At 32.9% G+C, this 14169-nt stretch overlaps 1 protein-coding gene across 1 annotated transcript; it reads right to left on the bottom strand.

The window, feature by feature from the left end:
* Positions 1–4478: 4478 nt before the first annotated feature.
* LOC123540210 (33 kDa inner dynein arm light chain, axonemal) lies at positions 4479–14164 on the bottom strand. Its single transcript, XM_045325042.2, has 6 exons — positions 14004–14164; positions 12602–12744; positions 12204–12373; positions 11476–11654; positions 6555–6719; positions 4479–5251 (listed from the first exon to the last, which is right to left on the bottom strand). Exons 1-6 carry the CDS (start codon positions 14082–14084, stop codon positions 5216–5218), a joined length of 774 nt encoding a protein of 257 aa, XP_045180977.1. The 5' UTR covers positions 14085–14164; the 3' UTR covers positions 4479–5215.
* Positions 14165–14169: the final 5 nt, after the last annotated feature.

Raw genomic sequence — 14169 nt, 5'->3', positions numbered from 1 at the left:
ATATGACGCAAGGTGCATAACTCTGGCACCAGTTTTTCATTAATTATTCCCCCTTTTTACTTAGAATTTTAGGTTAAAGTTTTGATGCACTTTCACTCTGTCTCTGTTATTACTGAATGGATTTGATTCAAACTTAAAATAGTTGTTCAACATCATCACCCACACTACATGACACAAGCTGCATAACTCTGGCACCAATATTTAATGAATTATGCCCCTTTTTGCTTAGGATATACTTATATAGTGTTTTGATACATTTTATCTTTACCTCTCTTATTACCTAATAGTTGATATTTTTGACATAGACTCAGGCTATTGTGCAATATCTTCATCCACAATTGGAGTCATTAAACACTCCAGTGACAGCTCTAGTTTCCTCAGATGTGCCCAGTTTCACTATCCAGCATCGAAATAGTCGAGCGCGCTGTCTCCTGTGTCAGCTCTTGTTAGCTCATCTACTTTTTACCAAAAAAATTACGAGATATTGTCATCACTTGATTGGCGTCGGCGTTGCCTGATTAAGTTTTATGTTTAGGTCAGCTTTTCTCCTAAATTATCAAAGCCATTGCTTTAAAATTTGCAACACTTGTTCACCATCTGTAGTTGACTCTGCACAGCAAGAAACATAACTGCTTTTTGCAAGAATTATAGCCCCTTTTGGACTTAAGTTTTGTGTTTAGTCAAATTTTCTCCTTAAAGGAGTTCATCACAATATTTTGTGCGCAGCTCAATTGCGCAGCAAGCGATATCCACTGTAAAGTTCAGAATTCGCCGCCGAAAGTGCATAATTGTCGGATATGCAGCGCACTCGCGCAAAATATATCGTATGTACTGACAATATAGGTCGTGCATCCATATTTTATCTTTAAAAGTGATGGTGTTTTATTGGAGGAGTAGTTGTAGGAAGTGCTCGAATCGAATACATTGTGGACAGCCAATTTGAAAGTAAACTATTTCGTCCAGTAATGATGCAGCCGACTCCAAGTCAAATAAAATTCCAGAAAATCTTAACGTAGATATATCTCCTTCAAGTTCAAATGTGACTTCCTAAAAATGTTGTTATACTTTTTGTGCCCCATCCCGCACTTCACGTAGTAAGACCAGAGTTATGGCCCTTGATAGTCAGATTGTACATAAAGGGTCTAAATATTTGTGTCGCATGTACCTCAAAATTATATGCGCCAAGAGTCATGAAACCACACAAGAATTAAATTCAGCATGCAAAGTAGTGCACCAGTGCTTTTATTTGAGGTTTCACTCAATAAAAACAGATTTATGTCCCTTGACGTGGTCAAATATATAGGTAAATGGGATGTGAAAGCTTGTGTAGCACGTATCTCAAAAAGTATTTGACCTAGAGGCATGCAACCTTAAAGGAGCATTATTCCGCATGTGAGTATGAATATTGGTTAAGGAACTGATAATAACTTTGTGCAATTTGTTTTGTAAGAAAAAAAAAAAGTTCATAATTTTTAGGTGGGTGGGGTAATGAAAAAATACTTTTGTGGGTGGAGCGAATATTTTTTAATTTTTCTTGAAAAAAAGCACGGGTTGATATTATTTTTTTGGTTTAGATTTTTTTGTCTTAGTTCTAGCTTACATAATATACAAGAGCTGTCCGTAAGACAGCCAAGCTCGACTATTCGAAATATTGTCACAGAAGCAGGAAATTATTACCCAAAATGTTAAATATCAAAAGAGTTTTAAGTTCGAAAGGGGACATAATTTGACTAAAATACGTATCAGAGTTATGGGACTTGATGTTATCAACTAGTTTTATAACCCGAAGAAACATGTTAAGTTTCAATTCAATATCTGCATTAGTTTTGGGGATAGTAACTTGCATGTTAAACTTTAACCAGAATTTTCTAAGTCCAAAAGGGGGCATAATTTGCTCAAAATACATGTTAAGAGTTATGGAACTTGACCCAGTGAGGTTGGTAATTGACCTTGAAAAAGAATAAATAAGTTTCAAAGCTATATGCCTTTTGGTAATAGCTGTATGTACTTGCACGCAAAACTTTAACCAGGATTTTCTAAGTCCAAAAGGGGGCATAATTTGCCCAAAATACATGTCAGAGTCATGGGACTTGGTGCTATCAACTAGTTTTATAACCCCGAAGACATATGTGAAGTTTCAATTTAATATCTGTAGTAGTTTTGGAGATAGTTACTTGCATGTAAAACTTTAACCAGAATTTTCTAAGTCCAAAAGGGGGTATAATTTGCCCAAAATACGTGTCAGAGTTATGGGACTTGACCCAGTGAGGTAGGTAATTGACCTAGAAAAAGAAAAAATAAGTTTCAAATCTATATGCCTTTTAGTAATAGCTGTATGTACTTGCACGCAAAACTTTAACCAGAATTTTCTAAGTCCAAAAGGGGGCATAATTTGGCCAAAATACATGTCAGAGTTATGGGGCTTGACCCAGTGAGGAAGGTAATTGATCTAGAAAAAGAAAAAATAAGTTTCAAATCTATATGCCTTTTAGTAATAGCTGTATGTACTTCCACGCAAAACTTTAACCAGAATTTTCTAAGTCCAAAAGGGGGCATAATTTGGCCAAAATGAAGGTCAGAGTTATGGGACTTGGTGCTATCAACTAGTTTTATAACCCCAAAGACACATGTGAAGTTTCAATTCAATATCTGCATTAGTTTTGGAGATAGTAACTTGCATGTAAAACTTTAACCAGAATTTTCTAAGTCCAAAAGGGGGCATAATTTGCTCAAAATACATGTCAGAGTTATGGGACTTGACCCAGTGAGGTAGGTAATTGATCTAGAAAAAGAAAAAATAAGTTTCAAATCTATATGCCTTTTAGTAATAGCTGTATGTACTTGCACGCAAAACTTTAACCAGAATTTTCTAAGTCCAAAAGGGGGCATAATTTGGCCAAAATGAAGGTCAGAGTTATGGGACTTGGTGCTATCAACTAGTTTTATAACCCCGAAGACACATGTGAAGTTTCAATTCAATATCTGCATTAGTTTTGGAGATAGTAACTTGCATTTAAAACTTTAACCAAAATTTTCTAAGTCCAAAAGGGGGCATAATTTGCTCAAAATACATGTCAGAGTTATGGGACTTGACCCAGAGAGGTAGGTAATTGACCTAGAAAAAGAATAAATAAGTTTCAAAGCTATATGCCTTTAAATGATAGCTGTATGTACTTGCATGCAAAAACTTAACCAAGGTGTGACGCCGACGCCGACGCCAGGGTGAGTAGAATAGCTAGACTATTCTTCGAATAGTCGAGCTAAAAATTTGGAAAAATTCTGTCCGCTAGATTTTTCATATCATTAAGAAATACTTCGTGTTTTTCTCAGTTTCAGATACTTTCGACATCTGTCAAGAGTAATTTTTCTGAGTTAATATATCTATATGTTGACATTTTATGCATAGTTATAGTGGTGTTATTAATTCGGATGCATAAACAGTAACATCAGAGTGAAACTTCAGATAAATAATTGTTTGCAGTACTTTTATTATGACATGTATGTACTGCTTCTTCAGACAAAAATACCGATTTGGTGTTCTTAATAAACTTTTAATATTGAAAAAAGAAGCACGGGTACCTATTATTTTTATTTTTTATTTTAACTTGCCATACATCAATCTATAAATATGCAAAATTACAAAAAATTCTGTCCGCTAGAAATAATTGTGAAAAACATCTTTAAGGGTCAAAGCTATTGCTTTAAAACTTGGAGCAGTTATTCGCCATTAAAAGCTGACTCTGCACAGCAAGTACCGTAACTCTACATTGCTTTTTGCGAGAATTATGGCCTCATTTGGACATAAAAATCTATTATACAGACAAAAAAAATCAGACAGTGCTCCTGTTTTAAAAAAATTTGCATGGGGAGATGCCTCACATCTAAACACAAAATCCTGGATATGCCACTGGCAAATGTAATGAAATTATTAGCAAAAAGGTTCATACCTCAATTAGGTTCATGCCTGCAATTTAGTTACATGTTCTGAAGACAAATTTCACAAACATCGCATTTAAATTCATTAGTTTACGAGTCTTTAGTGAGTGTAACTTGTAAGTTCCTTTGGTATTTGTAAGAAAATCAAACAAACCAGGCTGTCAGATTGTAAAACTTAAGTTTGAAAACCAGTCCAGGGGCGGCAAATTCAATTGTCCGTATTGCCCAGGTTGTCCCAAAGCTTGTACGGACAAGTAAAATTTGACCAGAATTTACTATATAACTATCATACGGACAAGTAAAAAATAGCAAATAACAAAAACGGACAAGCAAGTCAAAATCAGATTTCGCCGGCCCTGCAGTCTCGGAATGCTGCCATGCCATTGGCAAATTTGAAAATTGTGGTCAGAAATAGCCAATCAAATGCGTGAATTTGGACTGGTCTCCAAACACAGTTTCATAACCCTAATGAGAGTTAGCAAATCTTACATTGTTAATATACACAGGTTGAAAGTTATTTCAACAATACAAAACAAATACTGTTCATAGTTTCAAAATGATTTTAATAATATGGAATGTTATTTATGCATAATAATATATTATGTAAACTCATGCAATATAAAATTTCAGTAACAAATTTTATAGTTTTTTTTACCTCGAGTTTCATTGAATATTTTATCACAAGACGTTTCAGGTGACTCAGATCTAATGAATATTGATTATTGAACAGAGTACCTTAAAGAAAAGTGCTTGGCATTAAGTACTTCTAAATTTGTTTTAATCAATTTTCAGCAGTTTTTATACACCATCTGTAAAAAGATGGCCTGCACATTTCACTTATAAACAGTAAATTCATTATACCAAACATAGGTGTGAAGATTTATTAACAAAAATATGTTTTAGAAAAAAAACAAATGCATTTTCATGAATAAATAACTTACAGCAGTTTCATTCTGTATTCCAGACCTCGTCTAACAAAACAAGGCTTACTGTTTTAGCCTGTTTTTTTAATACACAATAGTTCAAATATTTGTGTTCTTGAAATGTTCAATTTAAGTCCTCTGTGAATGCAATAAGTTAATTTTCACTTGCATATGGCCTGAATACAGTAAAATAATTGGCTCGGATTCAGTACAATACATTATCTTTGTAAATGCTACACAATACTTTTATTGTTTTTTTTTATCAGCAGATATCAATACTTATTGCTCTCAGATATATATAGAATATCACAGTAAAAAACGCGTGAACAGAACAGTTTGTATTTCGTCACTTTCATTTATTTCTTGGGTGCAATAATTCCTTCAAGTTGTGTCTGAAATAGAGAAAGAAAGAGATACATGTAGTATAAATAACTATTTACACTGCATAAGAAATATTGTAAAACTTTACATAGTCTAATTATTAACAAAGATTTATTGACCGTCCTAAAATCCAAAAATTCTTGAAAATTCAATTATGAATAATAAATTTGGTCAATTTATGTGAAACATGTGTCAGACAATAATTACTCGCAGTCTGGTCAGGATCCATGCTGTTCGCTTTCAAAGCCTATTGCAATTATAGAAACCGTTAGCGAACAGCATGGATCCTGACCAGACCCATGCTGTTCACTTTCAAAGCCTATTGCAATTATAGAAACCGTTAGCGAACAGCATGGATCATGACCAGACTGGTCGCAAACACACTATGTTGGTTTTCTCATGGCGTGGCTTATATAGAAACAGCTATAACTCCGACGTTTGTGCTCAGTTGTGAATTTTGTTTGGAAAACTTTTACAAACAAAAAGTTAAAACTACCATCAGCTTTTCAAATTATAAAATTGAAATGGTTTTTCGATTTATATGCATTAATTTTCAGTACACATCATAACGGTAGTATAAAAGATGTATACACATACGCTTTGAGAAACAAAAAAAGGGAAACTGAAATATATTCTTTCTTAAGAAGGTATTACTCATAGACGTTCAACATATAATAGCATAAGCCACATTTTGACGTTTTCGTAGTTTTACAACAGTAATTTACTGACTTAACTTACCGTCGATAATATTTCGGTCTGAATCAAAACAATTCATTTGATTTTGATAAAAACAAAAATAATTGCAATCCTATCCACAGTTACAGCTTTTTTTGTAAACTACCAGGTTATTAAAGTATACCAAATTGTGAAGGATATTCCTATGATTATTCAACAGGAGAAAAAAATGAATATGGATTTCCAGTTTGACACCTAGGAAAGGGCAATGTGAATGAATTTGACATCATGGTCAAAATGACGAATCTTTTTATTTCTGAATATAATAAAGTTACTTAAATTTTGAATTGCTCTCTGTTTAGTGTTTAATTAATCTTTTCACCCTGTAAATGACATTTATCTCTTAACAAGACTTCACTGCAATGAACACTTAAAAAAATGTTGGCATCAATCAATAATTTATAATAAAGTATCTGCAGACAGTTTTCACTTCTTACGTCAATGACATTAGTGATAAAATATGATTAAATGCAATACTTTGACATGAGAAACTGTCTTTTCTGACGAATCAAATAAATCCTGATGATGCCCATGCTATTTTCCCATGCATGGCCAAAGTAATGTGAACATATTCCTTACCTTCAATTGTTGATTTGTTCTCTTCAAGAACTGAATTTCTTCTGTATGTTTCTTCTCCTCAACTTGTCTCTGTTCTTGAGCTCTCTTCTCAATTTGTTCACATTTGGCTTTGAGCTCATTTACATTCTTCTCAAGCTCTCGTTTCTCATCTTCCAGCTCAGCAATCTGTCAATCAGAGCAAAATACATGAATTTGCTGAATGTGTTCCATAATTTTACATGAATAATGCATGGAATTACCGTAAATTGGGTTATATTTGTGCTTGTTTTATTTTCACAAAATTCTGCTCACCGAGCAACAAACAAATTCAAAACATTTGTGAATATTAGGCAAATTTGTCTCCAAAAAGCGGAACAAACTATGACATGCAAATTCGAAAGAACATGAATGTCTCTCTTCTATTAAATTGCAAAAAAAACGTGACAAAAAATTTTGTCCAGTCTACAGTTTAACAGAGTCATATTAACAAAAATATAAAGAGAAATTATGTAACAATAAAATAAAGAGCAATGTTTAACACACAAAAAAAAAACAACATAAAATGATAATGTATTCAGATATTCACTGCATGTGTGAAAAAAAAAAAACAATCGTGCATTAACTTCTAAATAAAAACCTTCAAACTAAAGAAGTGGATAATAAAGGTATTTATAAAATGTTGGGCTTTTTTTTCATGCCAAGTTTTATCTGTATGGCTATTGTTGGTTTTAAATTTAACTGGAATATTTAATATTTGTTTTCAAATTTTCCTGTTAATGAATAAATTAATTTATTTATATATCTTAACACGGAAAAATATTTTACGACAATTTTACTAACGTATATAAAAAAAAGCACATGAAAAGTGTGAAGGGAAAATTTTTGAACAAATTATTCTTGCTTTCTTAACCATAATTATATCTTAATATTGATATACATGGAATACATGTACATACTTGCACATAAGGTATAATACAATGTACTAGTAATATAATCTAGAATCTTTCATTTGGTTTTATTCCAACAGGGTATTTTGGAAAAAAACACCTTGATTGTATATTGTGTGCTGACTCATAACTTATACCTGAATACTACCACTTAAAGACAACCCTGAATCATTCTTTAATTAATACTCCAATAAATTATACATAGGTAATAAAAAGTAGGAGAAATTTATGACATGAGCAAGTCTTTAATTCTGTTTGTAATGTCTATGGGACGGTATTATTTTATGGTGGTACTTATAGCACACTAATGTGGAGACAGTACTACATCAATGGAGTGAACAACAACAATAGAATTTGGAAATATAAAATGAACCATTCATGTTTCTACTAAAGACACATCATTGAATAATAAATGAACCTGCTGAAAAGGGTTTGTTTTTTTGTTTCCATTGATCAGATCCGAATAGATTTTTTTATAGCTAAACGGATAAAAAATACTGCATTACCATAATTAATCAATACAAAACATGTCTTATTGTCGATCTATCATGGCAAAAATCAGATACATCAATTCTGGCCAATTTACAGAGAAAAAGCTAAACTTTTCAGTTTTGGGCAGTAATGTAATTGTTGTCATTTTGGCAATTTTTGACATAATGCCCAGAAATAGTCAATTGTTTTTGTTCTATCTAATGAGAAATTGTTTTACGTGTTCACTTATAGATAAGAATGGCAACTATACAAGATCGTGCATATTCTGGGGACATTATTAGAACATCAGATGAAAATTTTCATCCACGATCAAGTCGTGGCCCATTTTATTCATGATTCGTTGAAATTGTGAATAAACAGCACATAACTAGGTAACTATATGTTTTCTCATACATGTTAAGGTTACAAGATTATATGATTGTGACGGTTTCCAATTGCAAGATAGGATAATGCTATGTAGGATGCAGGAAACAAAAACACAGAATGGTTCATATAGTTCTTGCCCTGCACAATAAATATGTCTTTGTGTTCTCTGGGGGTTGTGTCACATGCTACCTTCACATGTTTTGTGATAAAGTGGAAATACTGTATTGAACAACGTACTTAAAACTGAGTAAGTAAACAAATAATGTGTTGGGAAAACATTTCTTTTTGTGAAAAGATATAATTATGCACAACAAATCAATTTTCATTTCAAGTAAATTCTGATAATGTTTAATTATAGGGTTTATCCCCTTTTGACATCAACAAAGTTACAGAACAGGCCCAATGTTCACAAAACCTCTTTCGTTCTCAGTTTAGTTTTAGACTGAAATTTTGACAGCAAGTTAGTCACTTGAAAATAGCCATTAGCATAGCATTTTAAATTTAAACAAGCAACTTAGATATAAATGACAAATAAAGTTTCATTATTGAACTCAGCTGAGACTGAAAGTATTTTGTGAACAAGTGGCCAGCGCACAAAATTTGTTTCCACTGATGGTCCATGCACCTAGACTCATTTAAGCAATTCACTTGGTTCCCTGCCCATTTTACTTAAAAAAAAAAATTCTCTACATTTGGATAATTCTAAACCCCTGGATAAACAGAACATGTTGCTCATCCCAGTGGCAACCTTCTGCAATTAGTGGCGAGTATTTAAATGTTTATAGCATACAAGGCACTACATGTAGTTGAACATCGCATTTTTCTGCTATTTATTTAAAGTCATACAGCATGTACTAAAATGTGACAAGTTATTTTACAAACTCGGTAATACTTTCCATAACCTAAGTGTAATAACTCAATTTGGACTATACTTGTGAACTAATATGTTTCTGAATATATATGTAACATGTTACATTGAACATCACAACATTTACATTAGCCCCCCCACAATGTAACCTTACCACATTAAAGCGAAGTGAAATATTTACAATACGAGAATTCATTTTACCTTCATATCAATAACATTCTGTAGATATTCACAATACAAATAAATGATAATGTAATGTGATTTCTGGATTGAATTGACAGTAAGTTAAGGTGGCTGGTTTCTGCCATCTCGTTCTGGTGTGTTGGCACGTTTGAAGGGTGCCAACACATCAGAACAACTAGTAAAGCCTGCCAATATCACAAGAGATATTTGTTGTTTTGACGAGGACACAAACACACCAAGTCAAGACTTGGTCATGTCGGTGAGGTGCTAACATGCCAGAACGAGATGGGAGATATCAGCCACCATAGTTAGTTATAAATAGGGGCAAACAACAGCACATACTTAGGATGGATAACGACTTGAATTTACTCTGGAAAAATGGGGTGTATTTTTAAAGGTCTTGTATAAGATAAGCAGTGAGTATTAATACATGTACACTTGGTTTTATCAAACTGACATTTGAAGTTCAGCAATATTGAAAGAAACTGGTTTCCAGCAAGCATGCATGGTTTATGCATCAGGTGTCAGTTGCAGGTTTTTCGTTTCAGGGTCCATTTATATATGCTTTATAATAAATATGTTCAAACGTGTTACCACTGCTTATCAAAGTCTGGTCATAAGTGATTGGTTTAAATATGACAATGATTAAAACAGTTGTATTACACGAAGCTCCGATTTTGCACGCATTCTCTGTCGAGCAAGAAAAGGCATTTATAAAGCGACATGTAGTTTCTTGAAATACAATCAAACTTTTTATATCTCTTCATAATATTTTAACTTCTTAAAATAAATACCATAATATAAAATTATAAATGAAAAGTTGACAAAACTTGTCAAAATCTATTTTGTTGGTTTTGTATAGATCTTAGATGCCATATTTCTACAGCACTTTAGGAATCTGTATCTTATACTACCTATAATGATGAAATTATGTTGGAATATTAATGTGATGAATAAACATGACTTATTCTGAATCAGCATAACATGCAACCAATATTTTGTAGTCATTAAATCGTTCGAAGAGTCACATTTAATAATATACCACTATTTGTAATGAACAAGGGCATTAAGGCAAGAAGAAGTGATAAAATATTCTTAAAATGAGCAAGAACTATAAAAGAAGTATATTATGGTTGTCACAAAAATTAATGAAAAAAACAAAATGTTATTTTTAAGTGGAACAATTTCTACCATAGTGGTGTCATGGGATGTACCAGACAGTGGTATATAAATGTGCAATATTTTATGTATTGATTTTAAATAAAGTGCACATAAAATCAAAAGTAGAAGAAAAAATTTTTGAACCAAAGTCGGTGGCTCATTCGTATATTGTAACAGTATCTGGGCGTAACAAATCACACATGATTTAAGATAAAGAATCACTGACAGTTAATAAAAGTGTTGATCAGTGTATAGAAAGAAAAAGTGTAAGGTAGTTCTGCATGTCTGGAAAACAGGTGATGGTGTAACGTCGTTTAATTCTACTTAAAACGTAGAATAAATTTTGGATCTGGCATAAGAAACGTAAATCATACTATAAATTAATGGCAGCATTTGCATTAATTAACAGAACCGGCAATGTTTCTATCTTTCATAAAATTAAATATATATATGGGGAATATCAAAAATTTCTGACACATGAAAAACTCCAAATTAGACCATAAAATCAGCTTGAACGTAGCAGATCTTTTTAATTCTGGGCAGCTATCTCAAAAATAAGTTTTTATCAAATTCTACATTGTAGAACTTAAATATTTATCTGAACATGCAAAACTACATTAAACGTGTATGTTATTATTCAGAATAAAAACAGACCATTCACATGCATATATCCCAGTAATGTATATATTCAAGCAATTAGAAATTTAGTGGCAGTCGATCTGTATGGATGACAGGGATATAAACAAACTATTTTTATTTAGGGACCCAGACTGTCAAAAATAAATGTTTAACATTAGGTATATGGACATTTTCTCCAAAAACTGGGCCCCTACTAATTTATATCCCTGGATGAAAAAAACTGATAAGATTTTTGTGCCTGTAATTCAGTTAATAAGTGAGTAGTAACAGGCTCACTTGATCTTACCCTTTTCTCCATGTCAGCTTTTCCCTGCTCTGCTTGTAGGGCTTTTCTCATACCAAAAGCCACACTGCTCTCATACAAGGTCTGGTATGCAGCTATTGTCATTCTAATCTCATCTCTAACACGAAGTAATAACAACCCTCTCTCTGCACAGTTTATGGTCACCTGACGAATCAGCTCATCTGAAGTAAAATATTTCATGCAATTAGATCACACTGAGCCTTTAAGTTCTATCATATTTCACAAAGTAAATTCATCAAAACAGGTATACTGCAGACTTTGCCTAATTGCTGGACAAACTGCATGACATTCAGCCAGAGAGAAACTTAAAATTGTTATCTGACCAAATGAAAATTTGTCTGACCCAACATGTTCATGATTTTTAAAAATGACTTTTTTCAAATGTAGTAGTATTACTCCAAACTGTCTGTGAGTTTATGACTGGAGGCTTATCAGTAACTGTAATGTCACCAAAACGTGTTACATTTTTGCCAAGGAAAAGCCAATCTCGCCAATTATTGAATATATGGGAGTTTATGTAAATGTCTAATATCTGGACCAGACCACTAAAAAAGTTGCAAACCTGTCTACATTAGCCTTACACCTCACAATGTGGGGCAATTTTTGCAAAGCCTGGTACTAGTCTGTGTGAATATTACAGAATGTATCTATAATTAACAAAAAACTGTCAGAAAGTATGATCCTAAGTTAAATCAAAGTTAATAACTCACCAAAACATTGTGAGTAAAGTTCTCTGCGTACTGGGCAAATTCCAGTCTCCCTTGCCTGACGTTGCTGCAGCCGTCTGTCAAGCTCCTCTTGGAGGTTAACAACATCTAACCTAGTAGCTGGTGTGCTTGAAACCTGCTGTACCCACAACTGACCGCTTTCTGTCCATTCTCTGTAAAACCATAAAAAAATCTGCATTCGGCTAATATGATAACACAACGTTAAGTGTTAGTGACAATACAACCTCGAAAAATGTCTTTGCAATTAATGACAGCCTCTGAAAAGATAAATTGTCTTTCAACCAGCTTGTGCTTGATGAAAGCTTTCATGATGTAAAACCAATACAATTTAAGAGTAATCATGCACATATATGTTCAACAAATTATAAAACTCAGCATACCTTGGAGGGAGAATTGAATTTAGGATTTCATCTGTTTGCTGGGCAGCTTTGGCATCAACAGGTGCGAGTTTCTGCTTAGCTGGAGGATTTGGCACTGGACCAGTGCCTGTTGGTGGAACTGGACTTGCTTTTAAGGCACGAGCCTGAAATCAATTATCAATAAAAAAATTAAATAATTGTGTGTAACAAAAAAATATCATTGCAATTTGCAGTCTTGAAACAGTAATAAAGAAGCTATTCTTGATAATGGTAGATGACAATATCAATACTGAAGTTTGCTCGAGAACAAAATATCCAGTATTATGTATATGTTAATACTGTATTATAATTATGGAAATTGGAGGAAGAATGTGAAAATGAGTTGTTATAAGGTTACATTTCAGACAGCTCTCTATAACTCCAAGTAAATATTTTATATCAAAAACTTATGAGAACACTTTAGTACTTAAAAAAAGTGTTTGTCATTCACCTCTGTTTGGTGTATTGGAAGCTCAAAATTGTATGCAATATTGTGTTTGAACTATTTTAATTACTTCTGATTACTATCACCTGCAAAAAATAAACATTAAACAACCTAGATTTTTTTTGCGAAAACTTTTTATTTACAGTTGTTTATTAAAATGGAAATCATAAAATAAATTTGTATCTAAAAGTTAATTATAGTGTTCTCTCTGCAAATACAATATTCATATTAATAGACTACCAGGTAAGTCATAGACAGGTTGTCTAGAAATCCTGTAACTGAACCTCTAGATCTGGTGGAATTCTAAGACCAAGGAGTCTAGGGTGCTGTTACCAAACCCTTAGACACTGACTTATTTTAAGATAAACTGATAATGTAAGTTATATTTTTATTTGGCAAGACATATAACAATACAACATAAGCTCTGACTGAGCTTTTAAACCGACTACTGAAAACAAGTACAAACAACTAGCAACAAATATATGTTGTCTTGGGTGCTGTTACCAAACCCTTAGCCACTGACTTATTTTTTTTTATTTTGATTTGCACCTAACCCCAACTTGCTGCACATGCACATTGTAAAACATACAGAGTCCGCTAAAGTGCATTCTACACCAGGTTTTATCAGTCTGAACTTTTATTGATCCCTGGTCCAACTCCCTAGCCTGTGCTTGTAACTGTATACAATCACAAGAAACATCCAAAGGAGAACTGAGCAGTCCTTCAACATGTTCAACATCAAATGACTTCAATGGCATGGTTCAGCTACCACAATTTAACTGACGCTATCTTCTATTAATCCATACAGACATCTCTGTTACAAATTTGCTACAAATGGCAATGTTTCAGAAATAATCATGATACAAAAGTAACTTTTCTTTAGCTTTAATTATCAATCCTTATGGATATTTATTGTAAATAACTTTTGTTTAGACAAACCTTTGGTGTCTTCTTGTCCACATTTCTACTAACAAGCACAGGATTGTCATATTTGACAAGTGATGCGTTTGGAGGAATCATTTTCACTTATTTGCAGCCAAATCGAATAAACAGCAACTTTTCGATGAGATGATTTACACTTGTGTCCTTGGAAACGGCGTTCTAC

This window comes from Mercenaria mercenaria, chromosome 16, assembly GCF_021730395.1.
Source record: "Mercenaria mercenaria strain notata chromosome 16, MADL_Memer_1, whole genome shotgun sequence".
Taxonomy (NCBI): Eukaryota; Metazoa; Mollusca; class Bivalvia; order Venerida; family Veneridae; genus Mercenaria; species Mercenaria mercenaria.
Note: the sequence above shows the minus strand (reverse complement) of the source record. Positions and strands in the feature narration are given on the sequence as shown.

Bases quoted from the DNA above. Each gene is read 5' to 3' on its own strand.
- LOC123540210 (XM_045325042.2), bottom strand. From the start codon at position 14,084: ATGATTCCTCCAAACGCATCACTTGTCAAATATGACAATCCTGTGCTT. The intron at 11,655-12,203 runs GTGAGTTATTAA...ATTTTACTTCAG, and splicing joins ACTTTACTCACAATGTTTTG to ATGAGCTGATTCGTCAGGTG. The intron at 6,720-11,475 runs GTAAGATCAAGT...TCTGATTGACAG, and splicing joins AAGCTGACATGGAGAAAAGG to ATTGCTGAGCTGGAAGATGA.